The sequence below is a fragment of the Cnephaeus nilssonii genome (genome assembly GCF_951640355.1).
Source record: "Cnephaeus nilssonii genome assembly, chromosome: 16".
NCBI lineage: Eukaryota > Metazoa > Chordata > Mammalia > Chiroptera > Vespertilionidae > Cnephaeus > Cnephaeus nilssonii.
The window spans coordinates 57421972-57442905 of record NC_137087.1 but is presented as its reverse complement, the minus strand read 5'-3'; the positions used below and the strand labels follow the sequence as shown (position 1 = coordinate 57442905).

General features: G+C 52.8%; 1 protein-coding gene across 2 annotated transcripts in view; it reads left to right on the top strand.

Moving 5' to 3' along the window:
• INPP5A (inositol polyphosphate-5-phosphatase A) overlaps positions 1-20934 on the top strand; it is a 141515-nt gene that overhangs the window by 52377 nt on the left and 68204 nt on the right. For both annotated transcript variants that reach the window (XM_079793514.1, XM_079793515.1), the window contains exons 3-4: positions 2214-2314; positions 5955-6042. In XM_079793514.1, coding sequence (XP_079649640.1) covers positions 2214-2314; positions 5955-6042 — 189 coding nt within the window. The remainder of the gene's footprint in view (positions 1-2213; positions 2315-5954; positions 6043-20934) is intronic.

Genomic DNA, 20934 nt, shown 5'->3' with positions numbered 1-20934 from the left:
TCTTGGTTGGTCTTTCTGGCTTCAGTGCCATTGTGAATATCCCTCTAGTCGATTCTCCCCTGAGCACTTTTTCTCTGTGATGATTTTGTCTTTTTCTTTTGTTTCTTCCCTTGGGTTAATCAGCACTCTTTCTCTCCCAGCCAACGCCCTCCCCCCACCCTCACCCCCCCTTCCAATTTCTATTTTAGTTTTGAGTTTCTGATTTTGGTTTTTCATTTTCTCAAATGCTTGTTTGAATGCATGTAATTCAGTTTCCAGTGTAGGCTTGTAATTCCATTCTGCTTCGTGATTCTTTTTCTGGGTGGAGCCCTTCCCTTGGTTTATGTGTGTAAATTTTTTCTTACCTTTTGCAGCAGCTTTGTAGGGACTTGTTGAACTTCTCTCCCTTCATCTTACTGCAACTAGAATGTTTTATGGGATTCCTGGTTTAACAGCACCCTCTTCTGTCCGTCCAGCTCGTCCAGGTACTCTAGGAGACCTCGATTGAGTGTGTCTGCCTTGGCGGTGACTTGACGGTCCTCCTCTGTCTTATGGTCCATTTCCTCCTTTCCATCTTTTCTCCTCTGTGCCCAGTTGCCCACAGCTGCCTCTCCCCCTCCCGTCTCTTTCCTTCCCTAGATCCGTGTCTCTCACAGGGCCCACGCCCTGCATTCTCTTCCCTGTGGATGTGTGATGAGCTGAGGCTTCCCCGTGTTTTCAGACCCCAGGCTTTCTGGCCACCCTCCAAGTCAGCCTCAGGGCCTCTGCACGTCTGGGTGCCAATGTTGCAAGTCTGTGATGCCAGTAAGGTGCTCTTACTACCATGGAAACGCCTGCAGGGTCTTTGCGATCTCTCCTGTTGGTAGCCGCGGTGTTGCTCTTCTCGGCCTAGCCAGGGGTGACCCGTCCCGTCCCGTCACAGAACCACGCTGGCCTGCTGGCCCTGACTGTGGATCTGTTTCTGCCCCACTGCTCTCCATCCTTCAGTGTTTTCTTCTTTTCTTTCTCTGGGTTTATTTGCTGCTGTCTGTCTGGTGGCAGCTCTGGGTGGGGGTGGCAGGCCAACGGGCTGTGGGCTCTGGAGAGAGTGGGACTTCCCTGCTGGGCATGGCACGTGGGTGTGGCTTCTCTGAGTGTTGCTGGGTGTGCTGCCTCACCTCCCTCTGCCGTCTGGTGTCCTTGAAGCTGGTCCTTGCTGTGAAATTCCTGTGGCCCCCACTTATCAGCCCCTCCTGACTCCCAGGTAGCCCCCCCTGCACCCTGGGGGCTGGGCGAAGCCCTTTGGTGGCTGTTGTGTCACAGCTACCTTATCACCCTAACAGTGGCCCCCTTGGTGACGCTCCGCCTCCGGTGCTCCTGGGCAGGGCTGGCGAGTGCCTTGTCTCCTCTGTGAGCAGGTGCTGGTCAACACCTACTCACGTGACCTGTGGGTCACCCAGCTGCTGAGTGAGCCCTCAAGGGGGGTCACCCTGTGATGCCCACCGTGTCCGCACGCGTCACCCAACCACCCAGTGTGGTTAGCTGCAGGGGGTCAGATGCAGTTTTGTGTTATGACCCAGGGGTTGTCGGAAGCCCCATTGCAGACGTGGAGCCATTTGTCCTGCCAGCCCCCTTCCTCACAGACGTGACGGTGCCCGTGCAGCCCTGTGCAACCCCTGGTGGTGTCTAGAAGAGGGAGTCTGTCCAGCCAGCGCTGGCAGAGCCAGATACAAACACCAAGGACTGTAGTGGAGAAACATCCAGAAAGGGAAGCCAACGCTCGAAGCCCAAACTCTCTGATGGCGTGTAGGTTACAGTGATACAGGGCAAAGTCGCAAGACACAGGGCTTAGGGGTTGGAGTCATGCTGGGAGCTGATTGGTCAGAGAGGGTGATGAATCATCTCTTCAGGTCTTGAGGGGAGCTTGAGGTCACTGCCCCAGTGCCCCAGTGACCCTCTGTCCCATCTCGTGGGAAAGTAGCCAGGGGGCGTTTCACCTGAGGGCTCAGGAGCTGACACATAATGCAGGTCCAGATGTTATCATTAGCCTGCAGAGGTCCAGACCGTGTGACCAGTAGCCAGGTCCAGGCTTCTATCTTCTGCTGCCTCGGGCATTGCTGATTATTCGGAGGAAAGACTGGGTCTCTGAGGGGTGTGTATAGAGAGAGATGATTTCTAGAGCCAGGACCTAAAACTAAGTTTAAAGTCATAGGGACCCTCGATTTGAACGGCCCTGTCCTATGCTCCCTCCCCAGGTCGTCCATGCGCACAAGCCGCACTTCATGGCCCTGCACTGCCAGGAGTTCGGGGGGAAGAACTACGAAGCCTCCATGTCACACGTGGACAAGTTCGTCAAGTAAGTCTGGGCGCCTGCCATGGCCCTGCTTCCTCCCAGGGCAGGGTGTCGGGGTGCTTTCTATGGAAACATGGGTGTAGCCTCACCATGGTGAAGCCCCGTGGGTGAGCCAGTTTTCCAAAGAGAAAAGGTGTGGCCCAAGTGTGGGACAGCATGCCTCCTGGGAGGGGGGGTCCAGAGGGTGACAGGGTGCCTCCTGTGGGAAACGCAGGGTGACAGCGTGCCTCCTGGGAGGGGGGAGCCAGAGGGTGACAGGGTGCCTCCTGTGGGAAACGCAGGGTGACAGCGTGCCTCCTGGGAGGGGGGGTCCAGAGGGTGACTGTGATGCCTTGGGCTCTGAGACTTTAGCCCTGGGTTCTAGGCAGGGTTCCCATCCACATGTGCCAGAGGTTACACCTTGTGTGGTCTGATGGCTGTCAGCTGCTGCTGCTGAGGATGGATAGACAGATGGACAGACAGGACTGATTTTCATCTAGCAGCTCACAGCCACATTTGTCACAGTAAGACGGGGACAGAGCCCGTTGTCTGTGGGAGGAAGGAGCCAGAGGCACGTGAGCGCACCCTGTGGCCCCATGGAAGAAGGTGCAAGAAGTACGGCCCACCAAAAAAAAGATTGATACATTGCACCACGTTCGCATTTAAAACTTTATCCAAAGGCGCTCTAAAAATAAAGTTTTAGCCACATTTGGGGAAAGATATCTGCAACACACTTTCCCGACAAAAATTAGTATTAAATATATAAGGAACCTCTGTGTATCAATAGGAAAAATCCACCCCTTGGGAAAGTGAGGCATTTCACAGAAAACAGGACATTTCACAGAGGTGAGGAAGTGCAGGTGAGCAGCAGGTGTCAGCACGTCCAGGAGCTCCAGTGACCCGTCACATGGCACCTTTCATCCCTGGCAGCCTGTGCTGTGGGCGGAGAGGTTTTACACAGAGGACACACTGGCATGATTTTGCTTTAAATAGTTAACATCGCTTACGTTTACCAGCCCACCTGCCGTTTGCAGCACTCTGTGAAGATCCAGGTTTCTACCTGCTACCATATTCCTTCAGCCTGGGGACTTCTCTGTCACATTTAGCACAAATCCCCCATGAATTCTCTCAGCTTTTGTTTTCTGAGAAAAAGTCTTTGTCTTCATGTTTGAATGATGTTTTTGTTGTAAACAGAATCCCAGCCTCTCCGTGTTTCTTTCAGTCCTTTAAGGCTGTCGTCCCCTTGTCCTGAGCCTCATCCTCTTCAGCTTCTCTGTATGTGATGTGTCTTTTCCCTACTTCAGGGTCCTGTCTTCCTAGCTGGTTCACAGCAACTTATGTCACACTTTAGTCTGATTTTCTCTGCATTTTTCTGGCTTGGGGTTCTTGGAGCTTTTTCAAGCTGTAGATTTATAATTTTTTTAGTTTAATTATTTTAATTTAAATTATTTATTGTTTAAAATATTACATGAGTCTCCTTCCCCCCCCCCCCCCCCCATTGACCTCTCCCCAGCCGCTCACACCCCCCAGCACATGCCCTCACCTCCCTAATGTCTGTGTCCATTGGTTATGCTCATATGCATGCATACAAGTCCTTTGGTTGATTTCTTACCCCCTCACCCCCTCCTTCCGTCATAGGTTGGACAGTCTATTCAATGCTTCTATGTCTCTGGTTCTATTTTTGTTCATCAGTTTATGTTGTTCATTATATTCCACAAATGAGTGAGATCATGTGATATTTATCTTTCTCTGACTGGCTTATTTCACTTAGCATAATGCTCCCCGGTTCCATCCATGCTGTTACAAATGGTAAGAATTCCTTCTTTTTTACAGCAGCATAGTATTCCATTGTGTAGCTGTATCATAGTTTTTTAACCCACTCATCTGCTTATGGGCATTTAGGCTGTTTCCAAATCTTAGCTATTGTAAATTGTGCTGCTATGAACATAGGGGTGCATATATCCTTTCTGATTGATGTTTCTATTTTCTTGGGATATAGTCCTAAAAGTGGGATCACTGGGTCAAATGGGAGTTCCATTTTTAATTTTCTGAGGAAACTCCATACTGTTTTCCACAGTGGCTGCACCAGTCTGTATTCCTACTAGCAGTGCAAGAAGGTTCCTTTTTTTGTGCATCCTCGCCAGCACTTGTCGTTTGTTGATTTGTTGATGATAGCCATTCTACAGGTGTGAGATTGTACCTCATTGTTGTTTTGATTTGCATTTCTTGGGTGATTAGTGACTTTGAGCATGTTTTCATATGTCTCTTTGCCTTCTATATGTCCTCTTTCGAAAAGTATCTATTTAGGTCCTTTGCCCATTTTTTTATTGGATTGTTTGTCTTCCTTTGTTTAGTTGCATGAGTTCCCTATAAATTTTGGAGATTAAATCCTTATCGGAAAAAACATTGGCTGTAGATTTATAATTTTAATCAAACTTGAGGAAAGTGTGTCCATTATTTCTTTAGGTGTTTTCTTTTTTTAAAAAAATAAATAGTTTTTAAATGATTTTAGAGAGGAAGGGAGAGGGAGAGAGAGAAACATCAATGATGAGAGCAAATCATTGATCGGCTGCTTCCTGCACACCCTACATTGGGGATCGAGCCTGCACCCCGGGCATGTGTCCCGACCAGGAATCAAACCATGATTTCCTGGTTCATAGGGGGAAGCTCAACCACTGAGCCACACCAGCTGGGCTAAATGTTGTTTTCTTGTCCTGCCCTTCCGACTTCCTGACATTCAACTGTTTGTGGGCACACAGGTCCCTTCAGCTCTCGTGATCTTTTGTAGGTCATTTTTCCTTTGTATAGTTTCTGGTGCTGTGTTTTTTATTCCAGGATGTTTTCTTCTTTAGGTTTTAATCTACACTTAGGTCCCTGCAGTAAAATTATTTGTGATATATTTTTCAACTCTAGAAGTTTCTTTTGTGGTTTTCATATCTGTCTTTCCTTATGTTCATGTTTTCCTTTAAATCTTTGATCATATTTATAATAGCTGTTTCAAGGTTTGTTCAATGAATTCCATCATTTTTGTTCTTTCTAGGTCTTTTTTTACTGCTTTTTAAAAGATTATGGGTCATATTTTGTTGCTTCTCCACATGCCAGTAATTTCTGAGGAGATGGTAGACATGAATGTTCTGTGCTGCTCCATGCCTGAAGTTTATTTTCTCCCTGTAGAGACTCTGGAGTTTGCTCTTGCTGCGAGTCAAGGTCTGAGGATCAGTGTGGTCCTTTCCAGGCTTATCCTCTCCCTATCCTGACCAATGCACTGGCTGTCACAAAATGCCTGTGTCCTTCTCTACCTCCCCTCCCCTGCGGTCATGGGGGCCAGACCAATGAGCAAGCCCTCGCTTTCTGTCACCATTCCGGTGCATTCTCAAACCTCAAGTGCAGTGGCTCCTGTTCCAGCCCATTTACAGAGATGACAGAGAGGCCACCTACAATAGACTCTTCTAGGTTTTAGTTCCTGCCACCCCTCCCTTTCTCTCTCTTCCCTCTCTCTCCTTTCCCACTGTCTGTCCCCCCTCCTCTTCCCAAACTGGTTGGTGGTGTCTCCAGGGTGATGTCATAACATGGTGTCCAGGCCAGCGTCCTGGGCCTTGGCAGCACACCTGTAAGTGGTGAGGTGTCTGTGTGACTCTTGACTAAAGAACTCTTTTCCTTCCAGAGAACTGCTGTCAAGCGATGCGATGAAGGAATATAACCGGGCTCGCGTCTACCTGGACGAGAACTACAGGTCCCAGGAGCACTTCACGGTAAGTGCCTCTGCCCCAGGGAGCGCCTGCCAAAGCGGCCCTTCTCGTTCGGTGGCCGCCCTCCATCACAGCATCCTGCCATCTGCCTGCATGGAAATGTTACAGCCGTGCTGCAGCCTTTGGGGGGTGCCCCTAACTCAGCAAATCTATGGGGGCGGTGCACAGTGCAGACGGCACCTCTGCTGCTTCCTCAAGTTGCCCTTGGTGGGCTGCTCATCGGTTGGCACAGACAAGGCCCACGTGGCAGCTGGCAGGTGGACAGCCAAGGATGGAGGCCAGGGCCCTGGTGTGTGGGAAATGGAGGGAGGATTAGGGTTCTGGGGCTTACAGGTGAGGTCTTAACCCCATGCCTGGTCTTCTGTGCCCAGCTGCCTGTGCCATAGGCTTGCTCCAAGCTCTGCCAGTCCCTTTGTACACCTAAGAGAGAAATTTCTAGCATTAAGTGCTTACCTTGAAAAATCTCTAAGGAAAAGAAACATAACCTGAAGCAACTAGAAGGAAGGAAATAATGAAATAGCAGCAGGAATCGGGGCAATAGAAACTAGAATAATTGAGAATTCAGTGAAGTGGTTTCTGAGCAAGGTTATCAATCTGAGCCGCCTTCCCCAGCGGAGCAGGATGGGCCTGTCTGGGAACACAGACACAGGTGGTGGGCCTTCAGGCGGAGTCCAGGACCGGCTCCCGGCTGTGGCGCATCTGTGCTAAGGGCCCAGCGTCACTTACTGCACAGATGCCCGCTCCATGCAGGCGGTCAGAGGACGATGGCAAGGCTCCAGGTGCGCTCCGAAGCCTCAGAAAGAGTGATGGGGGGGTTACCAGCTTCTTGGTGGCAGGAGCCTGACACATGTACCCAGAAACTGTCGCCTCACGGGAGCTGCCACCCTCCTATGGAAGTTTTCCATATGTTTTCAAAATCCTCACCTTGCTAGTTCTCCGTGGCCTGCTTTGTGTCTCATCTCATTACAAGGTACCATATTAATTTCATTTCTCTCCCCGCCAGAATGTCTGGTTGGCTGAGAAGAGAAGGGCGGGACGTTGGAGGCGCACCAGGGCTGAGAGCTCCATTTGGTCTTGTCTCGTCCCTGGAGATTTATCTCAAATGTCATGTCACCTTTTGCAATGGAAAACAAAAACCTGAAAAATGAGCGTGCCCATAACTCAGCAATTTCACTGAAGAAATAACTGTTCTTGCCAACAGTTGTGGTTCTCAAAAATTATTTGATGGCAAAATTATTTGATGGCAGAGTTTGAGATTTTCACACGGTGGGACAGCTGTCTGATGGGACAGTCTGCCACAGGACAGCTTCCGTGACGTGGGGTTTCAGGGCTCTCGAGGGAGGAGGCAGGCTGCAGCCCGCTAGAGCCCCTGCAGGATCTCACCTTCTGGTTGGTCCATTGAAGTACTTAACAATGATAGTATATCTGGTCTGTTCTTCAGTGCATGGATTTTCAGAAGTAAAACAGCAGAAACCAGGGTGCATCCAGAACCCATGGCATCTCACAGTTAGAACTGGCAGTGTTTTCCTTGTAAATACAGCAATAGCACGTTAGCTGGGGACATGGCAGTCTGTGTGGTTGGAGCCTGACACGGTGCAGTGTACAGGACCTCACTGGGTGGAGGGACTTGACACAAATGACGGAGGGAGCTGCCCAACCACCCAGGTGTGAGGCCCCCAAGGCTGTAGGTACTGGTATCCACAGGACAAGACAGCATCTTGTGTTGGGGCGGAAGGCTGGGCCCACCCGCCAAGGTGGGGACATCGCTCACTCCCCTCTCGTCCAGCCGTGCCTGTGGCCTGAGGAAAGCCAATTCGCTCCAGGGTGACTGTCCAGTGGAGTGGCTGGGATAGCTGTGGCTGGGGGTGAGAAGTGGCCAGCCTTGTTGCAGACTCTGTCTGGAGCTCATCCCATACTTGGCACAGGGAGAGGTTTGCGTTTGTCATCCCATCTCATGACCAGGAGGGTAGTAGTTTGCGATGAATCTCTGCTTGACCCTGGGCCCTGCCTGGAGTGCTGTCCCCTTCGTGCCCGTTCATCACCCTCAGTGTGTCACGTGTGGAACCGTCTTTGCTGGGGGCCTCTGGACATCTGCCGGAGGGATCTTGCACCCCCGGGTCCTGAGCAGGGTTGAGCAGCACTGCCAGCCGAGAAGCCACCCTCCTGCCACAGCCTGGTGGCCTTGGCTGTCAGAGGGAAGAAAATTTAATTTTTCAAGATTAATGGTATTGGAGCAATATTTTTAGCTGAGTGTGGTTCAAATAATAGGCCATTAATTGAAAAAGGAAATTGAAATGAATTTATCTTGTACATAAATGCTGTCACAGGTATTAATAGGGATCAGAAAATAGTGGCCTGTTCCCAGAAAGATGTTGAACCTGACGCGGCACCTGGTGCATGAACACGACGGTGGGGGTTGCTGTGCGCACGGGAACATGGGCAGGGGTGGTGGGGGGAGCTTCAGCCTGTGGGGGCTTGGGGCCTGGGAGAGTCTTCCACCTAGAGGGTCTACTGGCAGAGGCAGGAGGCGGCAGACGTCCTTCTTCACCAGCAGATGGCGCCAAAGCAGCATTTCCTATCCTGAGATTTAGGAGGTGCTAAGCAGCCAATTTTTAGACTTAAAAATTTTTACGTTAAATTTTGTTTGCTCCTAAAAAGCATCCTGAGTGGGCATTTACTGGATCAGGAGGCTTGTCTGGTCTACTGAGGGTTGAGAAGACAGACTGGTCTCCACTGGCTGTCTCCCTCTCCCCGGGCCTTTATGCTCGCCGGGTCATCGCCTGCTGTACTTTCCACTGGAACCTTGAGAGTTGGAGGTCTGTTCCTCCAGAGGAACTGCCAGTCTGGAGTGTTGGCATTGGCCCTGAGAGGCCGGGCCCTGTCCAGTTCTTGGGAACTTGTTTAAATGTCCATCACAGGGTGGACTGAGGACCCTGGCCCATGCGTCGACACAGCCACGAGTGAGCTGGACGGGAGCTCACACACTGTGCCCAGGGCCTCCAAGTGCCCCAGGCCCTTTCCTCCTCGTAGCGGCCCAGATGTGCCAGTGTCGACGTCCTGATTTCTGTCTTCCTTCCTGAGCTCAGACCCCTGGAGCAGCAGTTTCGCTTGTCCCTGCTCTGGCCCGGAGCCTGGAGTCACGTCAGCACATCTTGGGTGCTCAGTAACCGCGTCTTGAGTCAGTGAGCCAGTGTGGGTTAGACGTGCACAACCCAGGCCCTCCCTGCAAGGGTCAGGGGCCGTGATGCCCCAGCGCAGCTCAGTGAAGAATGCCTGCCTGAAGGCAGAATTTGAAGCCATCGGTGTGTAGATGTATCTAAGGCCATGGATTGGGTGACATTCCATGGGTGTGGGCTGCAGGGAGGTCCGTGTCTGGGGCCCCCACATTTGGAAATTGGGAAGAAAAGGTGGGTTTATCAGGGGAGGTGAGAGAAGGTTGGGACAGGGGTGAGCTGGAAGCCATGAGGCAGTGAAGAAAGGTCGCAGGGGAAGGGGGCTGCACCCCTATGGCCGTGGCACCACCTCCTATGCCCCACTCCTTGCCTGGGGCTGCTGGGAGGACCCAGGGGTCTGGAAAAGAGGGACTGGCACCCAGCTGAGGAGGGGCTGTCCCTGGGTGAGCATGCAGCAGGTACCCTGGATGGCCTTTCCCCGGCGGGATCGACTGCACCTGCTCTCCACGACCCAGAATCTAATGCTCCTGAGTCCTGGCAGATTTGCACATTTCAACACCACACTAATGTTTTTGTATTTGCCCCCAAAACCCATGATGTTCCAATTTTCATCACCAGCAAATTTTAAGGCTCTGGGTATCTCCCATGGGAATAGACGTTAGGTGGTAGATGTGCACGGCGCTGTATTCATAGCAGGGTCAGGGGATGAGGAGCCTCAGAACCTCGAGAAGGCGATTGGACATCTGCTGCACCCTCCCTACCCCTGGGACCCCTGTCCTTCCTGGGCACCATGTGGTGGGTGCCAAGTGACAGGATCTCATGTTCTGGGAACAAGACCAGTTGTTGGGGATGCTACCAAGTCGGATGGAGAAGCAGCGGCATCGCTGTTGCTCATTCATCCCTCCTCCTGAAGCAAGCCTGTCCCCCGCCCCCAGATTCCTGAGGCTGCCCTCCCACCTGGCCCTCAGCTCTTTGGGCCCCTTTATCTGAAGGACTGTGCATATTTTTGTGTATGTCCTGTCCCACCCAGTGAGGACAGTGTCACCACCCCTGATAATTGGTTGGATTTAGCGATCAAGTCCATGTGGAAGTGTGTTGACAGTCGGGCATGTGACATGATTCTGGGACTGTCGGAGAAATGATTTGTACAAAGACACTTGAGAGAGACCTTCCCGTTACAAGGACAGGCTCCAAGTGGTGGGGGAAGGGGGAACTTTCCTTAGGTGGTGCCAGCTCCCCAGGGTGGACAGCTCATATCCCCCCATCCCCTGGGGGTACCAGCTCCAGAGCACAAGGTGTTGGGGGACTCCACCCAAGGGCATTCAGGGACTGCCACATGGCCCGGTCAGGCAAGTTGAGTGGAGCATAGGGAGGAGGCTCCAGGAGGAGACACCAAGCTCTGTGCCAGTACGGGGGACCCCGAGACTGCCTGAGTTATACTGGGCATTGCAGAGGCCCCGACACCCCCAAATGCTCTCCCAGAACTCCCTGCCTCCTGGCACCTGCCTGTCATCTGGACCCTTGGAAAATGCTTTCCACCCAAAGCCTTCCGGGTCCACCTCCTGGGAAATGAACTCCCTGGGAGGCCTCAGGTGGCCGCTGTTGTCACAGGTGTTACTCGGTTAACTTCACAGCGCCCTGGGGCCCACGGCCTTGACACTGAGGAAGTGCCCGAGTAGTTTTCCAAGGCTTCCAAGTGTCTATTGATCCGAGGCGGCGAGCCCAGGAGTCACGTGTCTAATTTCACAGGCACGCCGAGGAGCATGGAAAACGCATCACTTACTGCCCGCAAAGCCTGAACGTCGATAGGGGACGGCTTTCCTATACTCTGGCTTCAGAGGCGGCTAAATGAGGAAGAAATTGCAGATTTGTTTCCATATAATATCCTTGTTGTCTGTTTCCTGCAGGAGTAAAGCATCCGGCACAAGGGGCCCCCACTGTTCCCACTGGTCATTTGTGTGACCGCAGGGGCTGTTTATGGGTGATTCACAGGGCTGCTGGGGGCTGCTGCAGGCCCCAAGGAAGCACGGCCAGGGGCTGCCCGTCTGCCCCTCACCTGGTGGCCGTCTTCCCCGTCACCTGGTGACCTGTGGGGAGGAGGATGGGGGGAGGAGAAGGAGTTTCCTGGCAAGAGGTCTAGGCTGGCATGGGGACCCCAACACACAGTATCAGAAGGGCCTCCTGAGGAGCTGTGGGCTGATGCAAGTACCCCAAAGGTCCCCTTTTATTTGGGGACAGTGGTGCTGCTGGTAGGACTAGGTGAGCATGCTTGTCTGGCACCTCATCTCTGGGCAGATCAGCTCAGTGGTAGACAGAACAGGCCCTTTCTCCATGGCGAAGCTAGAGGCCAAGGACAGCCTGAAGCCGCTCTGGTTCGCACACAGCAGGACCCACAGAACCTCCTGAACCCCCTCACACTCGGTGGCTGGCCGGGAAGAGTGAGGGCAGCCACTCGTCTCAGAGGGCAGGTGGCAGAGACTGTCCCTGTGTAGCCTGGACAGGGCTGCCCATTGCTGTGGCCTCACGCCTCCCACGGCGGCGTCTGTTGTGGGACAGGCCTGTTTGGCCACTGCCTTCACCAGTCCTTGCTCATTTAGCTGTCGGCCGCAGAAGTGTCTGTGTAGCAGCTGGAACTGTGCACTGTGGTTGGTTGAACCAATTTGGCAGCCCTTTGGGGCAGTGAGCGCAGTTAGGACGGCTGGCAGAGGCTGTCCTTGCTGTTGGCTCTGGACTGGTGCCTTTGCAGCCAGCAAGGCGAGGAGGGAACCCTCTCGTGGAGTAGAACTCGTTTGAGGGTGTGAAAGCTCTCCAGCAAGCACTGGCAGCTGGTGGGCACTCAGCCCCTTGGAGCCTCTGTGAGCATCGAGGAAATGTCCTTGGCGACCACAGGGTTGCCTGAACACGGGGCGTTCAGACCTCCCCTCAAAGCTCTGAAAGTGGGGTTCCGTCTGGGCAGAGGGGCCTGAAGCCAGAGACGGATCAGATCCGTCAGCGCCTGAAATGCAGCAGCATCCAGGGACACCGGTAAGGCCTGCGGGCTGAGATGCCTCCGGTGCCCTATGTCCAGGCTTTGTCCTCTGCCTTCCAGCTGCCCAGCCAACACCTTTATCTCTTCCATAATTTGGTCTCAGGAAAGAGGCAACAGGTAAGCTTTATTTTCTGTGAGGGGAGAAGAATGGCTAAACCAGAAATTCATGGACATGAATTTGAGAGACGTCGAGATTTCCCAGGGGTGTAGCCTCGCTCATCTGGGGTGACATGGAAGCCAGGGAGGAGGAGGCATGCTCTCTGACTGTCAGGTGCTGCCCTGGGCCTCCCCAGGAAGCACCTCCCCCTCCCTGCCCAGAGCATCACTTTGCAAACCCACCCTGTCCAGCAGGGTCCTGTTCCCCGCAAAGTGGGATGGCGATCCTCCCTGTGGTCAGACCGTGCAGCCCCCTAGGTGCAGCCCTGGCACCAGGAACCTCGGTCTAGGCCTGGAGGGTCGATCCTCACCCAGGAGGAGCTGTGTGCCTGCACCTCCCACTCCATGTCCATGCTGGTGGCTCCTGGGCCCAGGATGCCTTAACTGCTGGTCACCAATAAACGGCCTCCCCCACCCCCTTTTGCCTTTTGCGTTGCCGTGAGGAGGGTCCCCACTGGCCCTGGCAGTCGGTTCTCCAAGAGGGCCGGGCTTCCCTCTGAGAGCAGGGCATCTGCTGGAGGGTTACCCAGGGTGGCTGCTGGGGTTCTGCCCCCCATGCCCGTGGTGGGGAGACAGCCTGGAACCCATGCTCCATCTGAGGAGACGCCCTCCCTGCTTCTCCTGTGATTGCCCCTTCCCCGTCTCTGCTGTCCTGATCAGATTTTAGGGGAAATATATGGAAAGTTAATGGAGTTTACTGATGTTCTTTGATCCAAGGAGGGGGAGGAAAGCAAATGCATTTCTGACGCGGAACTAATCTGCTTCAGGAGGCCCCCACCAGCCTGTCTCTGCCTGCGCCCTGCCCGTGGCCCAGACAGGCCTGATGAAGTGAGAGAAGCAAGATTGGTTTTCCGAGGGCACCGGGCCCCCGTGCACAGCTAAATCACACTGTCTGCTCTGCCGGCGGGGTAGCACCGCGCCCCCCTCAGCGGCACCTGCAGCCCCGCGGGACGCAGTGATGTGCGGCCGGGCAGCGGCGGGCTGCAGTGAAGGTGAAGCTGTCATATCGATCTTTTTAGCACTAAAATATGAGCCACTTTGCTCCGCTCCCCGCTGCTGTGATGTGAAAAATAATAACTCGGATCCAAATTAAAAATATTGATCCCGGGAAGGTGCTGAAAGTAAATAAACACCTTCCGAAGTTTTCGGGTCAGCCGAGGAATGGGATTCAGCAATAAATGTGTCGGCACGTCACAGTGCAGGGTTCTTGATCTGTTTTTTCTTTGAATTGATTTTTCATTATTTACTTCCTAAAAGTGTTGGAATTCGGTCCTCCACTGTTAAACCCCAGTGTTTGGGCAAATTATTTCTTTGGGGCTCACGAGGAGCTCCTAATCCACTTGCTCATTGATTGATTGATTTTTGACTCAATAAGCTCGCAGTCCCTGCCTTATTTAGAGCTTCCATCATAATTTTTTATACATTTAGGCCTGACTTTTTTATTTCCCTCTAACAGATGAGCTGACGTTGGGCCATCAAGTGGGGAGGACAGTTGCCACAAGGTTAATTGTATCCGCTCCCTGTGTTCCCAGCTGACGTTGGGTCTGTCGTGGCTGAAGGTTGGGTGACTGAGCACAGCCCTCCTGGACCCTACAAACCCCTTTACCAGCAGGGCCATGACCCTGGGGGTCTACCAGCTGCCCACAGCCGGGCCCAGTGGGGTGGGTGGCTCGGCTCTCCAATGTCGTGGTTCTCCGTGGGCGCAAGGAGACACTGAACCATGTGCTTCTGGGAGTTTGTCCTTCAGGAGGCCCCTGAAAGCTTGGGCGAGTCCCCACCCTGCCCAGCAGGTGCCAGGGATGGATAGCTTGGGAAAGACAAAGGGTGCGGTGGCCGCATCTGTGGTTGTGGGTGGTGAAGACTTGTCTGGGGGGACTTAGAACTTAAAACACACACATCCCGCTGCCCTTGAGAGCCAGGGTTCCTAGTGACCATTTCCCGGTCACTGATGCCCAGATTTGGGAAGCTGCCAGGCATAGGGCTCCCTGGGCTCAATCCCGGGGCCGGAGGAAAAGGTGGAGGCCTGGGCCCTGCCCTGTGCTTTGTGTTCTCCACATCGGAGGTCCCGCCGTGCTTGCTGGTGGCCTGCTTCTGAGCCAGGATGTCAGTGCGTCTGTCTCATTGTGGGTGCCGGGGGTGGTGCTAACGAGAGGCATGCGATGCTCCACGTTCTGACCCACCATTGATATCTGACAAACGTATTGGGCAGCTCAGTTGGGGGAGGAGGATATTTTCACAAATGGTGCTAATGTTAGAGGGCCATGAGCAAAAAGACAGAACCTCAACTCTGACATTGAAACTTACAAAAATTAAGCTCGAAACAGGTCATACATCTAGAAGAGCTAAAACACAAAACTACCAGAGCACATAGGAGAAAATCTTGGTAACTTTGGCTTTTCTCCTATAAAAGAAAAAATTTATCAATTGCACTTCATCAGAATGAAAAATATTTGTTCCTCAGAAGATACAAAAATAGGCAGTCCACAGCCAAGGAGAAAACATCTGCAAATACACCCGACAAAGGACTTTATTGAAGCCCTATATATATAAAGAACTCCGACAGCCTAGCACTAGCCGGACACACAAATCTTCCTGAAGTTTTAAAGATCGGAACAGACACTTCAGCAAATAAGGTGGAAAATGGCTCACAATCCCATGGAAAGACACTCGATACCATCAGTCATCGGAGCAGAGCATATGAAGACCACACTGTTTGCGAAGATCACAGATTCCCCACTGCTGGCTGAAATTTAACAGACTGACCACATCGTGTGCTGGTAGGGTGTGGAGACTGGAACTCTCAGGTGTTGCTGTAGAGGAAATGTCAGATCACAGCCACACAGAAAACACAACGACCATGTGAGCCAGCTACTCCTCTCCCGAAGGCAAGCGTGTCCACACAAGGGCTGGGACACAAATGTTCACGGCACCTTTACTGATAATACCCCAAATTGCAAACGACCCGAAGTCCCACCAGCAGGTGAGCTGTGAGCCACCTGCCGAGCCACGCAGCAGCAAGAACTATTGCACTCTGAGAAAGGACCTGTGCCGAGTGCACGAAGCCAGGCAAGGGAAGAGTACCTTCGGTATCGTTCCGTTTATATCCTATTCTTGAAAATGCAAGCTCATCTGTAAAGACAGAAAGCAGCTGGGTGGTTTCCAGGGACGGGGCTGGAAGGGGTTTTGAGGGGACAGAGGGACACAGGGCAGCTTGGGGAGCCAGGGCCGTGCCTGTTATGTGGCTGTGACGATGGCTGCCCGGTGCAGCTATGTCAGACCTCATCTGACTGCGTACATTCACTCTGTGCGGTTTTGTAAATGTCAATTGTGCATCAATAACACTGTGAAATACCTAGTTACCTGGTTAATGGCGGGTAAGCAGTTAAAGTTTAAATGATTTGATTGAAAAGGGAAATATTTCCGTTACAATCTGACTCCATATAAAGGCTATATAAATCACTCTATATGTCTTATGATTAAGGAAACTTAACATTATATTCCATAAGAAATAATAGCAGAGTATGAATAATTTTCATATTCACATTCTACAGGTATCAACATAAAATTGAAAGGGCATTCTTTAGGTTAAATAGACTTGCTTGATGTTTTTAGTGTGGCTAACATTACTCCAACTTAATAAAAGTGATTTTGGTTAACATTAGTCCCCGTTTTGCCTGTGCTCTGGGGCAGGCAGGTGCTGTCTTCAGTTTAGAGTTGGCCAAATTGCAAATGAGTTTGTGCCCATAAGGGGGCCGTTTCCTGTGAGGAGGAGTCATTGCACTTTCCATCCATTGCTGTCGGTTTGGAGAATCTGGAAAAGCAGATTTCTGATGCTCCGTGGTGCTTCCTCCTTTGCTCCATCCACACCTCACACATCGTCTTCATCTTGTTCTGTGTCTGTGTCCTCTCTCAACTGTGAGCATCCGGGCCCAGAGGCGTTTGATGGCTGACCCGTGTCCCCAGGCCCAGCCTGCATGCGGCCTGCACCTCTGGCCAAGTTCCTGCATTCGCGCAGCCAAGCCCAAGTCCTGGTCTGGGTGTGTGGTCCTGCTGGTGGCCCTGCTGTGCCATGTTGGGGAGCCCATCCTCCCAGCCAGCAGCCTTGCCTCACTGGAGCTGGGGCACTGCACCCAGATCCTCATTTAGGGAACGTGAAGCAGGGCCATCAGTGGTGTGTGGGGCATCTCATGTGACTGGAATGTCAGTGAGAAGAACACCTCCCACACCTGGGATCTGGACTCCCCCCTGAACTGGGCACTCGGAGATGTAGTACATACACACATGACAGAAGGAAGTCACGCGTGCCCTGGGTGAGTCCCCACCAGTGTCCCTGCACCCGTCTGCATGCACTGCCGCCTGCAATGGTCTTACTCAGTGAGGAGCAGGCACCGGGCTCTGCCTGGCCAGGGGATGTGGGAAGGGACAGGGAAGAAGCGTCTGTGGGGGCAGGGAGCCCCTGCAGCAGCCCTATGGCATAAGGAGTGGTCCCCTCCCCTCCATCTACCACAGCCTGGTCACATAGCTGCCCTCGGCCTTGCCTGTCCCAAGCTGTCCCTGCCGTCTCCCACGCTCACTGTGTGGGCTGGCGCCGTAGCCATATTGTGCCTGATTCCTCGGTGAAGGGACAAGGGCAGTCCTGGTTTCTTTGCCCAGCGCCCTGCCTGTGTCAGTTTCTCTGATGGCGTGGTCGCTTCATCCTTGCCTCTCTGCTCCCATAGGCCCCTGCTGCAGGGTCAGGCGGTGGCAGCTAGCTGTGAGCCAGGGTTCCTGCCCCAATGTGGGTGGGGGCTGGGTGCTCTGCAGTGGCCTCCTGGGCCCTTCCTCGTTGCTGTGCCTGCTCTCCAGGAAGTCCGAGGCGGGCTCTGCTGACTGTGGGGCGAGGAGCCGGTGGCCGCTGATCCGTCAGGCCGACAGGCGTGATGGAGTGCGTGTCACCCGCAGCCGGGAAACAAATGCGCCGCGGAATGTATTGGTGAACAAACTGAAAAATTGTAAAGCTCTTAAGGACTTTCATGCTTGTTAGCATTTTTTGACAGAAAATCACTGAAGCAGTGAACATAAAAAGTAGTCACGGTTGATTCGCAGTTCAGCTTGTTGTTCTAGTCATTTGGCCTCGAGTGACATTTCACTCCCGGAGATCGTTTCTGAGCTGCCCTGCTCACCAGGGTTTCTTTCTGCGACAGTTTCCACGTGTCCTGGCTCTTGGACCGGAGCCGTGGGCTCCCTACAGATCCGTCCTGATGCTCTGGAGGGAGAGCGGGGAACCTTCCTGAGCAGAGACAGGGGCCGGTGTGGCCTGGGGGCCTGTGTGTCCTGACAGCTCATGGGGAGTGGGGGCCAGAGTGGACATGGGGGCTGATAATGGTCTGGGAGTGCATCTGGGCTGCCATGTTCCTGGAGCCCAATCATAGGAGGATCCAAAGTCTTCAGGAGGCAGTCACAGGAGTATCTCGAGGGTGAGTGACAGCCGCTCAGGACAGGGTGCATCCCACCCTATAGTGGACAAGACGCTGCAGTCAGCAGGGCCCCAGGAAAGGCCTCCCCAGGGCATCGGTTATTGCTTATTCTCGGGCAGACGATGTCCTTGCCAGCCTTCGTGTGGCCGATTCCTGTGAATCCTGTCACAGGTCACGGAGCCGGCTCCTCTCTTAAGACATCCGCAGGCCCATCTGAGGAGAGCGAGGCGTGTCTCCCAGGAGAGGAGGATGTTGGCATGAAGGAGAGGGGACCTGGCTCACGGGGTCGCGGTGGCGCTCCTGGCCCTGCTCCTGGCTCCCTCTGCCTTCAGGCTGCAGGAGGCCTTGGTAGCCACGGTGGCTGGTCCCCCATCAGCGGTGGTGGCTGGGGGCCAGGCCTCCAGGCTGGGTGACTAGGGCCAGTCCCCCAGACGGAGCTGTTGCTGCTCAGACAGGAGGGAATGAAAATGGAGTTTAGAAACTATGTACATTTACATTTCCGCTACATGTTTTTAGAAATACCCTTCCACATTTCCCCTCGATTTGTATGTGTCCCCTTTGGGAGAAGACCTGGCTTTTAATTATGACAAAGAAAAGTAGCGTTGAGCCTGGCCGGTGTGGCTCAGTGGTTGAATGTTGACCTATGAACCAGGAGGTCCTGGTTCGATTCCTGGTCAGGGCACATGCAGCTCCATCCCCAGTAGGGGGCATGCAGGAGGCAGCTGATCCATGATTCTTTCTCATCATTGATCTTTCTCTCTCTCTCCCTCTCCCTTCCTCTCTCTAAAATCAATTTTAAAAAATTTAAATACTCTAAAGAAAAGTAGTGTTGATACTTGGGTTTCCCTCATGGGTAATTGTTTTCCTGGTTAGAGGGAAGGACGCCACCACACGTCTGCCCGTAAGTCAGACAGACCCTCGTGTGCCTGGCTTTCCCTGTTTTCTCCCACATTGCGATTAACTTTTAATGCATCTTTAAAAACCCCTTCCTGCTAGTTTCTCATCGGTGAACGTGGGGAGTGATTTATACTCAGGGTGTTCATGTCTAGAATGCCAAGGAAAGAGCGGCCCTGAGGAGCCATGTTGCCGTGTCCAGGCCCTGAGGACGGGGAAGTTGTCACACACGATAAGCCGGTAGCAGCCGAGGCCCCTGCAGCCTGCAGGTGATGTGCAGAGCGCCAACCACAGGTCTCGTCCGCTCCAGAACACTTGAGATTTAGACAACGACAGCATGCCCCATATTCTGTCAAATCCTCCCAGATGAACCAGGAAAAGACTCTGCAGCCAGAGGCCCTGGCCCTTTGCAGTGGCTCCCTGTCCCCTGCCACCTTCCGGAGTGCAACAGTGTCCATGGTTGTCGGAGAAAACCCCGAAACATCTTTCAAAGGGACATTATTCCACTTCGCTCTTCATCTTGAAATTAATGTTGGGCTGTCAATTTTTATTGCTGATCTGATGGATGCAGTCCAGTGATGGCAGCTGCTCCTCGGACAGCCTGGGAGCGCCCTGCGGCCTGGCTCCAGTGTGGGCTCACCCCGTCCCCACCACCACCCCCATTGTGGGTAACTCAGGTAGAGAAACACCTGTGCAGAGAACAGTCTGACCTGCACGATGTACTTGGTGCCTGGGGTCATTGAGGGGTTTAATTTTCTTTTCTTGCCCTCACCCCAGCCCGCCACTCAGAGGAAAGAAGGCTGGAGGCAGCTTTCTAGGCTGGGGCCCGAGCGGGCAGCACCGGGCGAGGCTGAGGTCCGTCCCACTGGCTGGGCTCTTTGCATGTACTTACGAGGCCGGGACGTAATGATGTGATCGTGCTTGTCTGACAAATGCGGCCTGGCCAGCTTAGGACAGCAGACGTTTCCACTGTGACCCGAATCAGCTACAGCAGCTACTCGGCAGCCCCTTTTGGGTTAGAGCTAAGCTATTTAATCAATGTTGGCTGTTCTTCCAACCGTCGTAATTATTTAAAGGGTTTTCAAAAGGGAGAGGACAAATCAAATCAAACCATAACTGTTGTGTCTCATTCAGAGCTAAGTGTATCTTTTAAAATGTGGGCCTGTTTAGAATCCCCTCCCAGTTTTCATCTATTATCACAATAATTGAGTTTGTAGCTGGAATTAAATTTATCAAATTGCGTTATCCTCTTTAGAAATTGGATAGGGCCCCGGGCGGGGAGGCAGAAGTTAATCCGCTTTGCTGAAGCCCCGGTGGCACCGCCGCAGGACGAGGGCTCAGACGTCTTCCTGTCACCCGGACGCGATGTAATTTCTCCTCAATCCCTTGTGCAAATAATGACATTTGAATCGAGCATTAACAGGCTTAATTACTTTAAAATTGTCATTTTAATTTACACTGATATAGTATTGATCATACAAGCAGAGATTAAGCTGTTCAGTGGAGCGGATGATGGGGAATTAAACATTAAAGGGTCCTCCAGGGGCCGCGGCTGCCCAGCGAGAGCCGGAAGAGGGATGATATTTCTCAGTAATGAACTAGCGGCATGCGGGGACATGAATCTTGGGCTCCTGGAAAAGGGGAAATAATGGGGTTTGGGCAGCATTTGCAGGTTACTCATTCGCCGCCATGCACCAATTCTCCAATGATCGTCCGCCTCACCAACATTTATTTATCCAGCAAATTCCGAGCTTTGACCTTTTGCTAAGTACATTGAACATAAGTTGGAGTGGAGATTTTTCAGCTGTAACTTTCATAAGTATTGGTTATTTTTTTTTCTTATTTCTAGGCAACATCAAACAAAATTATTCCGTTTTCCTAACGGCCTCGTGTCTGTGGGCCCCTGCGCTGGCTGTCGGTGGTGTGCTGAGAGGGCAGTGGCTGGGCCTCGGGGCTCAGCGAGCTCTCAAGGGGCAGGGGTACCCGGGGCCATCACAGGCCGGGACTGTCACAGCAGGGGCCATCCCAGGCAGGGGGCCGTCCCAGGTAGGGGCCCAGATCCTGCAGCCACACCTCACACTTCACTTGTGAAAAATTCCAGAGGCAAGTCCTAGGTTTAAGTGTCGCTGCCCCCCTCCCCACCTTTTTTTCCCCCCCACAAAATGATGTGAGAGTCTCACATTTTGCC